The 18,417-nt window shown below is 55.0% G+C and overlaps 1 protein-coding gene across 9 annotated transcripts in view; it reads left to right on the top strand.

Moving 5' to 3' along the window:
• The window catches only part of LOC135971373 (SH3 domain and tetratricopeptide repeat-containing protein 1-like), a 52,210-nt gene extending 41,046 nt beyond the window's left edge, over positions 1 to 11,164 (top strand). For 4 of the 9 annotated variants that reach the window (XM_073993961.1, XM_073993963.1, XM_073993962.1 and 1 more), the window contains 6 exons: positions 195 to 375; positions 1,552 to 1,702; positions 5,809 to 5,931; positions 6,637 to 6,793; positions 7,755 to 7,951; positions 10,765 to 11,164. In XM_073993961.1, the coding sequence (XP_073850062.1) occupies positions 6,658 to 6,793; positions 7,755 to 7,858 (240 nt within the window). In that variant the 5' untranslated portion in view covers positions 195 to 375; positions 1,552 to 1,702; positions 5,809 to 5,931; positions 6,637 to 6,657 and the 3' untranslated portion in view covers positions 7,859 to 7,951; positions 10,765 to 11,164. Of the gene's footprint in view, positions 1 to 194; positions 376 to 1,551; positions 1,703 to 5,808; positions 7,952 to 10,764 lie in introns of all 9 variants that reach the window. The other 5 variants (XM_065546563.2, XM_065546562.2, XM_073993964.1 and 2 more) reach the window with 4 other exon arrangements.
• The last annotated feature ends 7,253 nt before the right edge of the window (positions 11,165 to 18,417 follow it).

Below are 18,417 nucleotides of genomic sequence, written 5' to 3' on the forward strand. Positions count from 1 at the left end.
TGTGCCCATGTGACTGTGTGTTCGGTATCTGTCCTGAAATGGGTGCATGGCCTGTCTGTGCTCAGTCTCCCCACCTATGGGGCCCAGGCTCACAGAGGTGTGAAAGAGGCAAGCATGGCGCAGGGTCCTCCGAGCCCAGCCAGCCTCGCTTCGATGCTGGGAGACTAATGTCTTCCATTTTGTCTTCTGCCCAGGCCAGCTGCGGTCCGTCCAGCGGCTGTGCTACTTCTACGGCACCGTCATGCTCAGTGAGGCCCAGCGTGTCATCTACCATGAGCTCCAGCTCTCCCTGGCCCGCAAGGTGGCCGACAAGGTGCTGGAGGGGCAGCTCCTGGAGACCATCAGTCAGCTCTACCTGTCCCTGGGTACCGAGCGGTAAGGGCTGGCTTTGCAGTGGTGGAGGTGGGGATGGGCAGGGCAAGGAGCGGGGCACAAGAAAGCTGGCCCAGGACCCCAGCAGCCCCTCTCCTTTTGATCATTTGGTTCCTTGGCATCAGATGCTTTGAGCTGGTGGGCCTGGGGTCGTTCCAGGGCTGCTGCTGGCCCGTGAGTCCCAGCTTGAGCCTCCCTTGTTGGGTCAAAGGTCATCTCCACCCCAGCAGAGGCAGTACGTGCTCTCTGGGCTGTTCTTCCTACTATGGTGGCTTTTGTCATCTGACCTCTGACTGCCCCGAATCTTCACTCCTGGCCTTCATCTGTCCCCTTAAATGTGACCACAGCAGCCACCTGTGGCTTCTCTCCCACAGAAGACAGAGCCAGTTGTGTCACCTGCTTCCCTGGGGCAGGGTTTCAAGGTCTCACATCCCATATGTGGCCTACTCGGCTTCCCCCAAGCATCCTGACCTGGTGGGGTAACCATGGCCCTGGCCACCCCACCCACAGGGCCCAGTGACATTGCTGCAGTCACACCCCCTCGAGTGTCAGACTTACTGAGAGAGCAGGGAAGGAGCCAGATTCCATGGGGACCTGGGAGACTGGCTCCAGTCTTGGCCTCAGGTTCACAGAAGGAAAATGGGCCAGTGTGCTAGAGCCATGCTTCTCAAAGTGTAGTCCCTGGACCAGCAGAGCAGCATCCATGTCACCTAGGAGCCTGTGGCAAGTGGGAGTTCTAGGGCCTGCCCCAGGCCTGTGGAGCCGGAAGCTCTGTGGGCAGGGCCAGCAAGCTATAGGGACAGGCCTCCGGGTGACTGTGATACCTGCACACCTTGAGAACCATCGGCCCAGATAGCCTCTGAACACTAACGGCTCCTGGTGCGTCTGGAGAAGACACAGGCCATGTCTGGGAGGCAGGGGAGATGGACTAGCACATTCCTCCTGCCACAGGGCAGCATGATGCCCAATTCCCTCAGAAGGATGTCCTTCATCTTTTCCATGCTGTGTGTGTTCACCCTGGCCCTCCCAGCACCCTGGGAAGGGCAGAACACTGCACACACAAGGGGGCCGTTCCCAGTCCGCACATTCCAGATTCATCTGTCACCAGACCCACAGGAGGAGGCAGACTGGTTCCAGGAGGATGAAAGCCCTTGTTCTGACACCTGTGTCTGATTCCAGGGCCTACAAATCCACTCTGGACTACACTAAATGAAGTCTGGGGATTTTCATTGATCTTCAGAAGAAAGAGAAGGAGGCGCGTGCCTGGCTGCAAGCAGGGAAGATCTATTACAGCCTGCAGCAGAGCGAGCTGGTGGACTTGTACATCCAGGTGAGTGGCAAGGGATGCAGGAGGACCCCTGTGCTGTTCACTTTCTGTCCATCCACCCATCCATTCATTCTTCCATCATCTATTTACCTGTTCATCCATCCATCCATCCATCCATCCATCCATCCATCCATCCATCCATCCATCTGTGCATCCATCCATCCATCATTCATCCATCCTTTTCTCATCCATCTATTCACCCATCTATCCATCCATTCACCTGTCCATCCACCCATCCATTCATCCTTCCATCATCTATCTGTTTACCTGCTCATCCTTCCATCCATCCATCCATCATCCATCCATTCTTCCATCATCTTCCCATATACCTGTGGGTCCTTCCATCTATCCATCTATCATCCATCCTTCCATCCTTCCATCATCCATCCATTCACCTGTTTGTCTTTCCACGCATCCATCCATCCATCCATCCATCATCCATCCCTCTGTCCATCCATCCATCCCTCCGTCCATCCATCCATCTATCATCCATCCATCCTTTTATCATCCATCCATTCTCCTGTCCATCCATCCATTCACCTGTTCGTCCATCCATCCATCCTTCCATCTATCTTTCCATCATCCATCCAACTGTTCATCCTTCTATCCATCCATCCATCCATCATGTTTCTGTTCACCTCTTCGTCCATCCATTCACCTGTTCGTCCATCCTTCCATCCATCCTTCCATCCATCTTTCCATTATCCATCCAACCATCTTCCATCCATCCATGATGCTTTCATTCAGCTGTCCATCCATCCATCCATTCATTCATCATCCATCCTTTTATCATCCATCCATCCATTGACCTGTTCATCCATCTCTCTGTCCATTCTTCCATCCTTCCATCATCCATTCACCTGTTCATTCTTCCATCCATCCATCATCCATCCATCCTTCCATCATTCATCCACTCGCCTGCTCATCCTTCCTTCCATCCATCCATCCATCCATCCATCCATCCATCCATCTATCATACATCTATTCACCTGTTCATCCTTCCATTCATCCATCTATCGTCCATCCATCCATCCATTCATCCATCCATCATTCATCCATTCTTTTATCATCCATTCTTTCAGCCACCATCCATCCACCTGTTCGTCCATTCATCCATCCATCCTTCCATCATCCATCCATTCACCTGTTCATCCTTCCATCCATCCATCATTCATCCATCCATCCATCCATTTTATCCATTCATCCATTTATCCATCCATCCATCTATCATCCATCTATCCTTCCATCATCCATCCACTCACCTCCTGTTCATCCTTCCATCCATCCATTTATCCATTCATCCATCCATCCATCCTTCCATCATCCACCCATCTTTCCATCATCTATCCTTCCATCATCCATCCATTCATCTGTTCATCCTTCCATCTATCCATCATCCATCCATCCATCCATTTATCCATCCAGCCATCATCCATCCATCTGTCCATTCATCCATCCATCCTTTTATCATCCATCCTTTTATCATACATCCATTTATCATCCATGCATTCACCCGTCTATCCATCCATTCACCTGTTCATCCATCCATCCGTCCATTCATCCTTCCATCAACCATCCATTCACCTGTTCATCCTTCCATCCTTCCATCCATCCACCTGTTCATCCTTCCATCCATCTACCATTCATCCATCCACCATTCATCCATCCATCATTCATCCATTCATCCATTCATCCATTCATCCATTTATCCATTCATCCATATATCCATCTGTCATCCATCCATCCTTCCATCAACCATCCACTCACCTCCTGTTCATCCATCTATCCATCATTCATCCATCTATCCATTTATCCATTCATCCATCCATCCTTCCATCATCCATCCATTCATCTGTTCATCCATCCATCCATCATCCATCCATCCATCCATCCATGCATCCATCCATCCATCCATCATCCATCTGTCCATTCATCCATCCATCTGTCCATTCATCCATCCATCCTTTTATCATCCATCCTTTTATCATACATCCATTTATCATCCATCCATTCACCCGTCTATCCATCCATTCACCTGTTCATCCATCCATCCGTCCATTCATCCTTCCATCAACCATCCATTCACCTGTTCATCCTTCCATCCTTCCATCCATCCACCTGTTCATCCTTCCATCCATCTACCATTCATCCATCCACCATTCATCCATCCATCATTCATCCATTCATCCATTTATCCATTCATCCATTTATCCATTCATCCATATATCCATCTGTCATCCATCCATCCTTCCATCAACCATCCACTCACCTCCTGTTCATCCATCCATCCATCATTCATCCATCTATCCATTTATCCATTCATCCATCCTTCCATTATCCATCCATTCATCTCTTCATCCATCCATCCATCATCCATCCATTATCCATCCATCCATCCATCCATCCATCCATCCATCATCCATATGTCCATTCATCCATCCATCTGTCCATTCATCCATCTGTCCATTCATCCATCCATCTGTCCATTCATCCATCTGTCCATTCACCCATCCATCATTCACCCATCCATCATTCACCCACCCTTTTATCCATCCATTCACCCGTCTATCCATCCATTCACCTGTTGTTCCATCCATCTGTCCGTTCATCCTTCCATCATCCATCCAATCACCAGTTTATCCTTCCATCCGTCCATCATCCATCCACATATCCTTTTATCCATTCATCCATCCATCCATCATCCATCCATGCTTCCATCATCCATCCATGCTTCCATCATCCATCCATCCACCTGTTCATCCTTCCATCCATCCATCATCCATTCACCCATCCATTCATCCATCCATCCATCCTTCCATCCATCCTTTCTCCCATCCATCCATTCACTGTTCGTCCATCCATCCATCATTCATCCATCCACCCACCAATCTACCTATTAATCCATCCCTCCATTCATCTATCTGTCAATTTGTTTATCCATACATTCATCCACCATCTATCCATCCATATGCACATACATCATCTACCCTCCACCCATCCATACATTATCTACCCACCCATACATACATACAGACATACACACATCATTCCACCCATCCATCCATCCATCCATCCATCCATCCATCCATCCATCCACCCACCCACCCACCCATCCACCCATCCACCCATCCACCCATCCACCCATCCACCCACCCATCCACCCATCCACCCATCCATCCACCCATCCACCCACCCGTCCGTCCGTCCGTCCGTCCGTCCATCCATCCATCCATCCATCCATCCATCCATCCATCCATCCGTCCATCCATCCATCCCAGCATTAATCTATCCACACACTCATCCATCCATCCATGTGTCTACATCTCCTCATCCATTCATCCATCCATCCACTCATTCCTAAGCCACTGCTGAGCACCTGTTGTGTGCCTTTTTCCTCCCTCCAACTGGTTACCTCATATCCTCCCCCAGTGGCCAGCATCTTCTCCCTGAGGGCAGAGGCGCAGCCCCTCACAGTGCCCAGCACCTGCTCAAATACAGCACATGCTCAAATAATGTGACCACTCAGTTAACACACAGAAGAACTTGCTCCAAGCAACACGTGGCACATCTCCTTACAAAATGAATCTATCATAGTGGCTGTTTTCAGAGGCTTTCCCAAACACAGTGTGGTCCGGAACAAATTGTGAAGCCCACGAGCCTGGTGAAGCTTTCATTACTGAGCACCTGCTGTATACCTCCTTGAGCTGAGGAGAGGGATCAAGAGCTCATGGCCAAGAGGGGACCAGGCCCACCCACAAACACTGTTGATGTGGCAGGGATGTGGCAACGCAGAAAGGAGCCAGGGGATGGGCTCCCAGCAATCTGGGGGCCACGGAGACTGGTGTGAGTGCAGGGGGAGTGGGCTAGGGCTAGCCCTGGTGGTAGGATTCACAGGTGTCGGGCTCCTGGGCTGCAGCTGCTCAGTTATCTCCTGGCACTCAGGTGCATCAGTTCATTGTCCTCATGCCAGTGGTGGGGGCAGCCCTAATGCACAGGGTCTGAAAAATGCTCAGGTGTACCTGTAGTGTGTGAGAGGAAGGAGGCTGGAAAAAGTGGGCATGGCCACCTCACCAGGTGTGGGTCTTGAGGGAACTTCTGTCTCCTTTCAGGTGGCACAGAATGTGGTCCTGTACACAGGCGACCCCAACCTGGGGCCGGAGCTGTTTGAGGCAGCTGGAGACATCTTCTTCAGTGGGGCCTGGGAGCGGGAGAAAGCTGTGTCCTTCTACCGGGTGAGCTGGCCTGTGGGCTGATGTGGGTGGGCCTCAGGGGGGCACCTGGAGGGCTGAGGCACAGGTGTGGCAGGGCAGAGGCCTCCCACCTGGAGGCAGGGCCACCCATGCACATGCTAGTTTCCAAGTGGTCTCACCGGGCATGATATTGACCGTGCCCCTGCCTGGGACAAACACTCGGGGCCTGGATGTGACAATGGCTCTACCCTTGTACCTGATGATCTCAAGCAACCATGAGCGGGAAGTTCTGTCCCCATCTTTCAGATGAGGAAACTGAGGCTCAGAGAGGCACAGGGACATGTCAGAGGACACACAGCATGTCACTGGGAGGCCCGGGTCTGCATGCACCCCGAAGTGGGACGGCTTCTCCCTTCCTCTGAGCTCACGGTGTGGCTCAGTCCTGGGCACAGATAAATGTGGTGTTTTTAGAGCAGAGAGGAGTGCTGGCTCCCCCGAGTCAGACCCCCGGTGGCCAGGTGGGAGAGACGGGTCTGAGGCTGCCGGGTGTAGCTGGATGGGCCTCAGGTGACTCTTCAGCCCCCAACTTGGGTGTCTGAACTGTGTGTTATCCCAGAGCACAGAGCTGTGTGGAGGTGCAGGTGTAGCTGGGGTGTGGGAAGCTCCAAGCACATGTTTGAGCTCTGAGGAGGGCGCTGGGCAAGGTGGGTGCTACGGGAAACCTGACCCCACCTGCCTGTGTGGTAGGACCGGGTCCTGGCCCTGGCAATGACTACAGGCAACCGCAAGGCGGAGCTGCAGCTACAGCTGTGCAACAAGCTGGTGGCACTGCTGGCCACACTGGAAAATCCCCAGGAGTGCTTGGAGTTTGCCTACGTGGCCCTAGCACTCAGCATCACTCTGGGTAAGTCCCCTGAGCCCCACCCTGCCAGGACCCACACTGTGCCAGAGCCCAGCCTCCAGGACTGCAGGGCAGGAGCTGAAACAGCTGCTGGATTTTCCTGGTCTCCTGTCCAGGCAGGCAGATCTGCCCAACTGGCTTCCCCGTCCGGCTGTGCGGCACAGCCCAAGGTCTCTCACGCAGTGCAGAGCTCCCTGCCTGACTGAGCTCTGTTTCCTCTGCCTGTTCCCGCTGCTGACCACAAGGGCCGCCCAGTGTGCCCTCTGCCTTCCAGACATGCCAGGCATCTCGTTGGTCCCTGTATGTGCCAGGCTGAGTGGCATATTCCCTTTCTCTTGTACCCTTCCCACCCTCATCAACCACCCAGCTCTCTGGCTGATAAAATCCCAATTCCCCTTCCAACAGTCTGCCCCTTAAGGCCGGGCATCCCCTGGTGCTGTGCCAGGGTCGTCTGTCCCCCTCCAGAGACAGGGAACCCTAGGCAGGCCGCATGCCCCAGCGCCTTGTGCCCTGTGGCCCAGTACACAGTAGGTGTGCAGCTGACTCCCCAAAGTAGGGGGCTCCGATTGTGACACACCCAGGAGGAGTCGGATGTTATGTCTGTGGGTTGCCTGGAGCCGGGGTGCCTGGGAGCACCTGGACTGCATGGCTTTTGGGCTCCCCTGGTTAAAACCAGTGAGCATAGGCAGGTGGCTATGTGTAGGCACAGAGCTGGGCCATCCAAGTCCGACTTTGCCAAAGCCTCACAGTAGACGGGGCAGGCCTTATTAATTCTGCTTTGCAGATGGGAAAGTGAGTCTGGGAACCCAGAAGGGACTGGCCAGAGCTGCCCAGGTGACCGCAGGTGCCTGGAGGCAAGCCAGGTGTGCTGCCTGGGGTCTGCATGCCTGCTCCAGAGGGGCCTGTGCCCTCCCTGCCCCAGGGAGCCACATCCTCACACCTGCCCCTTTGGCCTCCACCCCAGGGGACCAGCTGAATGAGCGCATGGCCTACCACCGGCTGGCCGCCCTGCACCATCAGCTGGGTCATGGCAAGCTGGCGGAGCACTTCTACCTCAAGGCCCTGTAGCTCTGCAACTCGCCGCTGGAGTTCGACGAGGAGACCCTCCACTACGTGAATGTGTACCTGGTGCTCGGTGACATCATCTTCTACGACCTGAAGGTGGGTGGGGAGGGGCAGGGCTTGGGGTGTTCCCGGCCCCCTTGGAGTGGGATCTCCACCCAGACCCCAGAGGCCTGGGTTCCAGCCTTCCTTAGGAATGGCCCAGTGGCCTCCCTGGAGCTCTGCACGTGGCTGGAGGAGCCGGCAAGGTCAGCAGATACAACCCAGCTCCCAAGCTGGCCAGGCCCCACCCTCAAGAACTCAGTCTCAGCCAGGGAGGCTGACACATGAGTGGGCAATGGTGTCCTCTGGATAAAGAAGGAGGATTGCAGTCGGGGGGCCCTCCTGGAGGAGATGACACCAAAGCTGATTCTTGACAGTCAAGTGTCAAGTTGCATTTAACAAAGAAAACAGGGTCGGGAGAAGGACATTTCGGAGGACGGCATCATCCTCGCATTGAATCAACGTTGCAAGATCCAACCCAAATCCTGGCGCCTCGTCTAGGAAGCCTGCCCAGGGTGCCAGCCTGCACTGAGCAACTCCTTCCTGGAGTTCCGAGACACCTTGAATTTTCACATCACCCAGGAAGGGTGGGGTGGGACCAGTGTCTTACCATTGGGTTCACAGACAGGGAAACCCCAGCTCAGGGCAGGTGCGGTGGGGCGGGGCCCCAGCCAGCCAGGCTGAGGCCTTGCTGGGTCGGGTCTGTCTCGAGGGGAGGTGCTGTGCTCCCTCTGCCCCCAGCCCTGCAGGGGTGGAGAGCTGGGACTGTCAGACTCAGACCTGGGGTGTCTCCACCCCTCTGCCCAGCAGGCACCGCCCCTCCTCAGCATCGCACCGGCACCGCGTCAGTGCTCCTTATGGGCTGAGGGGCCAGGGCACTCCAGTCCTGCGGCCGAGATCTTGGGGGCCTTAGAACAACATGAGGAGCTGGGGCAGCCCTAAGACCCCGCCCCGTATCCCCCACCGCAGGCCTGGGGCTGCCGGGAAGGCCCCCGCCCAGTGCTGACGACACCTGGTGGTCAGAAGTGGTCCCTGTGGCCTCCCAAGTCCCAGCCAGACAGGGAGGTGCCAAGTGTCAGACCTAGAGGGACGCTGCTCACCGCTCAGGGGCTCACCTGGGACCCAGGGGGACGGGCCTCCCAGAAGAGGCCTTTCTCTGTTTTGGTCAAGCCTGCCGCCCACTCCGCCTGCCCAGGAGGAAGGAAAGGGCCAAGTAGTACCTGAGAGGCCAAAGTCCATGGTTGGGGTTGAGGGGCAGAGGCCTCCTTCACCTCCTTCCCATGCACAGCCCTCCTTCCCATGCACAGTCTTCCTTCCCATGCACAGCCCTCTGGGCCTCATTGTGACTATGCTGTCAGCGCAGGCCAGCTTCCCACAGGGAGACCCCCTTGGAATTCCCCAAGGGCGGCTGTCTTTCCAAGGCTACACCCTCCTCCTTGTGTAGTAGGCTCTGGACCCAGGGCCCAGAGGAGTAGGAGAAAAAGCCGGGCTGCATGGGGCCTGGAAGGCTGGCAGAGAGGCAGGGGTAAATGGGCATCTTTGCCGATTGCCTCTAAAAAGGGGTCCCCTTTAGTCTACACGTGAGAGCGAGCCCTGGAATAGGTAGGATTAGGTGTGTCCTGGCTCAGCCTGCCACTCACTAGCTGCTGCACACACTACAGGCACATGGAAATGCACACGCAAATGCACACGGGCACAGGCACACGCACACACAGACACGCACACACACACAGGCATGCACACAGGCACACAAACACGCACAGACACACAGGCACCCAAATATGCACAGACACATGCACAGGCACACGCAGAGACATATGCATTGGCTGGCTCCTTCCTGTTTAGTTGGGATGCCCCCACCCCTTCAGGAAGCCTTTGCCTTCCACCCCCGGCTGAGTCTGGGGCCTCCTGGGCCCCCCACAGGCTCCTGGGCTTCCCTCTGCCACAGCCCGGGCCACCCTGTGTGGTCAGTGTTCACTCCCAGGTCCCTCAGACTGGGAGCAAGGACATTAGGCTCAGCCACGTACCCAGCACAGAGTCCAGTGTTCGGCTGGGCCGAGGGGCATTGGATGAGCAGTGGCGGTGACTCGGGGCCTTCTCACGCCCCTGCGCCGTGTGTGGGGCGGGGCAGTGGGGGAATGGACTGCTGCATCTTGGACTTTGTCCTTGGCCCTGGGAGTCATCTTGAGATGGTAAAGAGGGACAGGCTAGGCATGGGTCTTAGAGAGGTCCCTTGGGTGACCCCATGTGGAGGAGGCGCCTGGGGAGAAGCCGGGTGGGGGATGGGAGGGTCAAGGAGGAGGTCTGGGAGATGGCATCCCAACCCAGGGATGGTGAATTTGAGCCAAAGATGCATTGAAAATGGGAGTGGATGTCTGGGGAGTCACACTCCGTCAATATTTCAGGGAACATTGCCAGAGAGAACACCTGTGAGATGGTTTTGTACCTGGCCTGTCCCGTGGAGGGCCTGGAAATGGTCAGCATGGACAGGGGCCAGAGGGGAGCCTGGGTCACTCAACGCTGTGCCCCTGCTGTGGCTTGGAGCCACGGGCCCTGCATGGAACTCTCAGAGCAGGCAGGATCTGCCCTGACCTCAGCCCATGGGGAAAGCAGCCACTGCCTGCAGAGAGGGTGGCACTGGGGCAGGAGACTTGGGGTGAGTGGGGCGTAGGGGCAGTCAGGAAGGCTTCCAGGGGTGTCAGGGTCATCCCCACCTCCTGCAGCTGAGACCACAGCAGTGTCACAGGCTTCAGGGTTCATGGGGTGAGCCAGCATTGGCTGGACATGTGGAATGACCTGGAGACAGGAACGGCCTCTGGGAAGACGGGCTCCGAGTCCCCCTTTTGCTGAGCATGACCTGTCCCCTTCAGGACCCGTTTGATGCAGCCAGGTACTACCAGCTGGCACTGGCAGCCGCCGTGGACCTGGGCAACAAGAAGGCACAGCTGAAGATCTACACGCGGCCGGCCACCATCTCCCACAACTTCCTCCTGGACCGTGAGAAGTCGCTCTTCTTCTACCAGAAGGCCAGGACCTTCGCCACAGAGCTCAACGTCCACAGGGTCAACCTGCCTCCTCTGCCACTCTGCGGGTGGGCCCCCTGGTTGGCCCCCAGCCACCCTCGCTGAGGACAGCATCCGAGGGAGTGGGTTTTGTGCAAGGAGGATGGTCTCCTCCCTCTCCTGGTGTCTCCCGTGGCTCATTTTCTGGGAAATGGAGGCATGAAAGCAGGGTTCAAATAGCAATAAATGGTTTTTTTTTACAATAACATACCGAAGTCCCCAGGGCATCCTTCCCTGTGTGCTTCCTGGGCTGTGTCTGGGGGCCATCTCCTTCCCTGGTGGCAGCCCGCTGATCTTGGGGATGAGAACAACTGTGAGTCCAACAGACCTGGGCCAGGTCATCATGAGCCTCGGTTTCCTCGGCGGCCAGAGGGGAGATGGTGGTGGAACTCTGGGCAGCTCCTTGCTCTCCCTGCTCAGAGCTCTTGCTGTAGGTCTCGTGCCGCCCTTGCCTTTAACCTTCAGGCCACTGTGCCTGGATGTGGGGGCTGCTAGTGTCCCTGTTCGCCATTGAAGAAATAGAGGCACAGAGAGGTTAGGTGTCTGGCCCACCGTCACACAGCAGGTAGGGGCGGAGATGCAGAGCCCAGTACACTGACCACCACACCACCCTGCCAGCCTGCAGCCAGGAAGATGTCCCCCATTAGGACCCAAGGTCAGCTCCTGGACCTCTCTTGTGGTGTCAGGAGAGCCACAAGCCAGTGAGGGTGGCCCCAGGGATCCCTCACTCAGTGTCCTCTGCTCCTAGGCTTGGTTGGGCCGGGCCTGGCCAGTCCCACCTCTGACCACCGGTCAGCCCTGCGGGAAGTGAGATGCGGGGATCTCTGCCTGTGTAGATGCTGCTACCCAGTATTGAAAGCCTTATCTGGGCTGCCCCCCAGCCGTCCCCACATACCCCTCCCCTTCCAGCCTCCGGCCCTCATCCCAGTCCCTGGAAACCCAGGTTTTCCTTCTTGGAATCTCTGGGCCCAAGGAACACAGCTCACACGGTCTCTGCCAGTTTACGGCAAGGAAACCGAGGTTAGAGACTGTGGGTGTCCCACGTGATTCTCACATACACTGCACTCTCCCAGGCCGCTCTTTTAAACACTTTAAATGAGGTAACTTTCACATCGCATGCAATGAACTATTTCAACGCAAATAATGTGGCATTTGTGCATTCACAGTCCTGTGCAACCACTCACGCCATCAAGTTTCATAAATGTATTCATCTCCCCAGAAGAAACCTCCCATCCTCACTAAGCTGTTACCTCTCCTTTGTATCCCCCAAGCCCCTTGTTTAATGGAAGGGGAAACTGAGGCCCAGAGAGGGACTTGCCAGTGGGCGGAGCTCTGATAATAAGGAATCAGGCACCCATCTGCTGCTTCAGTCCTGGGTTGGTGTTCCACCGAGCAGAGGTGACAGAGCCAGGAGGTTCTGGGAGCGCCACAGGTGTCACTGGTTCAGTCCTGGGTTGGTTTGCCACCCAGCAGAGGTGACAGAGCCAGGAGGTTCTGGGACCCCATGCTTGCAACCAGAGCCCTGCCCCGAGCCTCCCCACCAGGGGACAGCAGAGAGCTTTCCAGAACGGGCCGCGGGGCTGGCGGGAAGCAGCAGCTCAGAGCTGCTGACAAACCTCACGTTGACCCCAGATCGCTGTCTCTGTGGGTTGGGCTTGGGAATTGGAGAGGAGGCCGCATGACTGGAAACGTGAAGACGGCACGGCCTGGCTGGAGGAGCGGGAAGCGCCGTCACGTTGACTGAGGACACAGACCTCCTGCCCGCTGGGCCGGGCCTGCAGCCATTCTTCTCGGGGTGGGGTCGCAGGTCCGGGTTGCTCTCGGCCCCCGAACTGCCTCAGAATCCGGGGGGCTTTGGAACTGTGCCTTCCCATCTCCACCCACCCTGGCTGGTGCCATGAGGGGCCTGGATCCTGGGATCCTGTTTCTCCTGGACAGCAGAGACTGGGGGACCAGAGGAGATGATGGGTCTTCAAGCCCCACATTCAAACCCCAGCCCACCACGCACAGTCTGGGGGTTCGGGGTGAGGGAGTTGATGTCTCTGAGCCCCAGTTTTGTCACCACTAAAATGAGACCGACATACTGGGGCAGAGTGCCAGCCCCAGGGCTAACCGAGGCCTGTTTCCTACTGACAATCCCGCTTACTCCTAGGAACAGCTCCAACAACCACACACTAGGGGACACTCAACCCAGGCCAGCTTGTCAGAGGCACGTGAACCAGAGCGACTCCATCTTGAATGGGGGCTGGGTAAAGGGAGGCTGAGACCTGCTGGGCCGCATTCCCAGTAGGCTAGGCATTCTTCGTCACAGGATGAGATAGGAGGTCCCCACAAGATACAGGTCATAAAGACCTTGCTGATAAAGCAGGTTGCAATAAAGAAGTTGGCCAAAGCCCCAAACCCAAGATGGCCACGAGAGTGACCTCTGATTGCCCTCACAGCTCATTATGTGCTAATTATAATGCCTTAACTGCTACAAGACACTCCCACCAGCGCCACGACAGTTTACAGATGCCATGGCAACATCTGGAGGTTACCCTACACGGTCTCAGAAGGGAAGGCAGAAACTCTCAGTTCTGGGAATTGCCCACCCCTTTCCTGGAACACTCATGAATCGTCCAACCCTTGTTTAGCGTATGATCAAGAAATAACCATGAAAATGGGCAACCAGCAGCTTTTGAGGCCACTCTGCCTGTGGAGCAGCCATTCTTTTTTTTTCTTTTTTTTTTTTTTGAGATGGAGTCTTGCTCTGTTGGCCGAACTAGAATGCAATGGCATGATCTTGGCTCACTACAACCTCCGCCTCCTGGGTTAAGCGATTCTCCTGCCTCAGCCTTCCTAGTAGCTGGGATTACAGGCACCTGCCACCACACCGTTAATGTTTTGTATTTTAGTGGAGACAGGGTTTTGCCATGTTGGACCAGGCTGGTCTCGAACTTCTCACCTCAGGTGATCCACCTGCCTCGGCATCCCAAAGTTCTAGGATTACAGGAGTGAGCCGCTGCGCCCGGCCAGAGTAGCCATTCTTTTATTCCTTTTCTTTCCTCATAAAGTTGCTTTCACTTGATGGACTCGCCCCGAATTCTTTCTTCTGTGAGATCCAAGAAACCTCTCTTGGAGTCTGGATCGGGACCCCTTTCCAGTAACAAACTTGCTTAACCTCTCAGACCCCTCGTCTCTTCATCTGTAACCAGAGATAAAGCCTCCCCCGAGGTTCCAACAGTGAGGAGAGAACGCATGGAAAAGAGGGGCACAGAGTTGGTGTGCAGAACCAATATCACAGACTGGGTGTCAAGCCACTGTCATATTGGAAGTAATATCACGCTCTCCCCTAGAAGTTATGAGGAACAATATCACACCGGGGTGTGTACACCCCGTGTGTTTTTGGAAGCAATGTCATTCTCTCTTCTTCTAGGTTTTAGGATTCATATCACAGGCGGGGTGTACACATCATCCACTCACCCCCTGGATATCAGGAACCATATCACAGAAGAGTTGTCCACCCCCTTCGATATTGTCAGCAATGTCATCTTCTTCCCGCCTGGATATTAGGAACGATACCCCGGGGTTGGGGGCGGTGTACACCCACTGTGATATCGAAAGTAAAATCAGCCTCTTTCCCGCTGGATATTAGAAACTATATCACAGGTGTGTGTGCACCTTCTGGGATATTGGGAGTACTGTCAGCCTCCACCCCTCTGCATATTAGGGACAATATACAGGGGACAGGGTGGTTACACACCCTGCGATATTGAGAATAATATTCTTCTCTTTCCCCTGTACATTAGGAACCACATCACAGGGGTCTGTACACCTTCTGCGATATTGGGATTAATGTGATCGTCTCCCCCAACTGAATGTCAAAAACGATATCACAGAAGGGTGTACACCCCCTGCAATATGGCCAGTAATATCATCGTCTCTACCTTTGGATCCTAGGAACAACATCACAGAGGTTGTGTATACTCCCCAGCAATATTGGGCATAATGTTATCCTCTCTTCCCCTGGATATTAGGAACGATATCCCTGGTGGTGGGAGGTGGAGTACATTAAGAACATCACTGAGTGGGTGTACACCCCCTGCGGTATTGGGTGTAATATCATCCTCTTTTCCCTAGGATATAAAGAACAATATCACAGGAGGGGTGTACAGCCACAGCCCCTCCGTTATTGGGAGTAATAGCGTCTTCTCCCACACTCGATATAGGAACAATATCCTAGGGTGGGTGTACATCCCCTGCGATATTGGGCATATTGTCATCGTCTCCCAACGTGAATATTGGGTGCAGTGTCCCAGGGGGGTGTACACCTTCTTCGATTTTGGGAGTAATATCATCCTCTCCCCTCAGGATTGTAGGCAAAATATCGAAGGGGTTTTACACTTTGTACGATATGGGCAGTAACAACATCCTCTCCCTACCTGGATGTAAGGAACTATATCACGGCCGGCTGTACACTTCTTGCCATACTGGGAGTCTTATCATCCTCTCCTATCATGGATATGAAGAAAAATATTACAAAGGAGGTGTACACCCCCTGAGATATTGAGAGTAATATTATGCTCTCCCCTTCGGGATATTAGGAACAATATTGCAGGAGGTGTGTACAACCCCTGTGATATTGGGAGTCATATCATCCTCTCCCCCTGAATATAAGAAACAATATCACAGGAGGAGGTACCTCCCCCCTGTGATATTGGGAGTCATATCGTGTTATTCGGAACAATAGCACAGTGGGTGTGTACAACCCCTGCGACATTGCCACTAGTATCATCGTCTCTCTCCCAGGATATAAGGAACAATATCATAAGGGGGTGTACACCCCTGCGATATTGGCGGTAATATCTTCCTCTCCCTGGCTGGCTATTAGGAACAATGTCACAGAAGAGGTGTACACCCCCTGCTTTAATGGGAGTGATATCATCCTCTCCGTCCCTGGATATTAGGAACAATATCACCAAGGAGTGTACACCTCCTGCAATATTGAGACTGATATCATCCTCTCGCCAGCTGGATAGTAGGAATCATATAACAGGGGTGGTGTACAACCCAAGCGAAATCGGAAGAAACATCACCCTCTCCACATTTGGATGTCAGGGAAAATAACACGGTGGCGGTCCACGCCCACGGTGATATTGGGAGTCATATAAACCTCTCCCACCCTGGATAGAAGGAAAAAGCTGACCGACGGCATGTACACACACTGCGGTAGTTTCAATAATGTCATGCTTTACCCCCTGGCTACTAGGAATAACATCATAGAGGGGTTTACAATTTCTGCGACACTGGGAGTAATATAATCCTCTCCTGGCAGGATATCAGAAACAAGATTATTAATTATTAATATTAATAAATATAAAAATTAATATTAATCACAGATATTTAAAATCACAATTAAGATACTATAAACACTGGTGAAAAATGTTAACGATTAGTATTAATAATTAATAATATTAACACAATTAATAATAAAATAATGATATCAACAACTAATGTGACTTAAATCAATACTAAGGGATGTAGGCAAAAAATTAATAATTAATATTAAGAAATAATAATATTGATAAATGACATTAATATTAAACAATAATTCTTGGAGTAGATCATAATCTATTTCAAACAATTATCAGTAATTAATAGAAAATTATTAATTGATAGTATTACTGATAATTATTAAAATCGATCATTGATGCATAATAATTAATTATATTATTGCTCCTAGAGCAATACACTGAGGGTGTACACCCGTCTGTGAAACAGTACATTATTTCCAGAGAGGCAGATGATACTACTCAAAATATAGAAACCAGGCTGTGAGTCCACCATGGCTCCCAATAGCCAAAGGGGGGGAGAGGGGGTGGCTATTGGTCCCCACCTCGCGGGGGGTGGCTCACCCCCCTGCGAGGTGGCTCCCAATAGCCAAGGGGGGGAGAGGGGGTGGCTATTGGTCCCCACCTCGCGGGGGGTGGCTCACCCCCCTGCGAGGTGGCTCCCAATAGCCAAGGGGGGGAGAGGGGGTGGCTATTGGTCCCCACCTCGCAGGGGGGTGGCTCACCCCCCTGCGAGGTGGCTCCCAATAGCCAAGGGGGGGAGAGGGGGTGGCTATTGGTCCCCACCTCGCAGGGGGGTGGCTCACCCCCCTGCGAGGTGGCTCCCAATAGCCAAGGGGGGGAGAGGGGGTGGCTATTGGTCCCCACCTCGCAGGGGGGTGGCTCACCCCCCTGCGAGGTGGCTCCCAATAGCCAAGGGGGGGAGAGGGGGTGGCTATTGGTCCCCACCTCGCGGGGGGTGGCTCACCCCCCTGCGAGGTGGCTCCCAATAGCCAAGGGGGGGAGAGGGGGTGGCTATTGGTCCCCACCTCGCGGGGGGTGGCTCACCCCCCTGCGAGGTGGCTCCCAATAGCCAAGGGGGGGAGAGGGGGTGGCTATTGGTCCCCACCTCGCGGGGGGTGGCTCACCCCCCTGCGAGGTGGCTCCCAATAGCCAAGGGGGGGAGAGGGGGTGGCTATTGGTCCCCACCTCGCGGGGGGTGGCTCACCCCCCTGCGAGGTGGCTCCCAATAGCCAAGGGGGGGAGAGGGGGTGGCTATTGGTCCCCACCTCGCGGGGGGTGGCTCACCCCCCTGCGAGGTGGCTCCCAATAGCCAAGGGGGGGAGAGGGGGGTGGCTATTGGTCCCCACCTCGCGGGGGGTGGCTCACCCCCCTGCGAGGTGGCTCCCAATAGCCAAGGGGGGGAGAGGGGGTGGCTATTGGTCCCCACCTCGCGGGGGGTGGCTCACCCCCCTGCGAGGTGGCTCCCAATAGCCAAGGGGGGGAGAGGGGGTGGCTATTGGTCCCCACCTCGCGGGGGGTGGCTCACCCCCCTGCGAGGTGGCTCCCAATAGCCAAGGGGGGGAGAGGGGGTGGCTATTGGTCCCCACCTCGCGGGGGGTGGCTCACCCCCCTGCGAGGTGGCTCCCAATAGCCAAGGGGGGGAGAGGGGGTGGCTATTGGTCCCCACCTCGCGGGGGGTGGCTCACCCCCCTGCGAGGTGGCTCCCAATAGCCAAGGGGGGGAGAGGGGGTGGCTATTGGTCCCCACCTCGCGGGGGGTGGCTCACCCCCCTGCGAGGTGGCTCCCAATAGCCAAGGGGGGGAGAGGGGGTGGCTATTGGTCCCCACCTCGCGGGGGGTGGCTCACCCCCCTGCGAGGTGGCTCCCAATAGCCAAGGGGGGGAGAGGGGGTGGCTATTGGTCCCCACCTCGCGGGGGGTGGCTCACCCCCCTGCGAGGTGGCTCCCAATAGCCAAGGGGGGGAGAGGGGGTGGCTATTGGTCCCCACCTCGCGGGGGGTGGCTCACCCCCCTGCGAGGTGGCTCCCAATAGCCAAGGGGGGGAGAGGGGGTGGCTATTGGTCCCCACCTCGCGGGGGGTGGCTCACCCCCCTGCGAGGTGGCTCCCAATAGCCAAGGGGGGGAGAGGGG

Source organism: Macaca fascicularis, chromosome 6 (genome assembly GCF_037993035.2).
Source record: "Macaca fascicularis isolate 582-1 chromosome 6, T2T-MFA8v1.1".
In the NCBI taxonomy this organism is placed as follows: domain Eukaryota; kingdom Metazoa; phylum Chordata; class Mammalia; order Primates; family Cercopithecidae; genus Macaca; species Macaca fascicularis.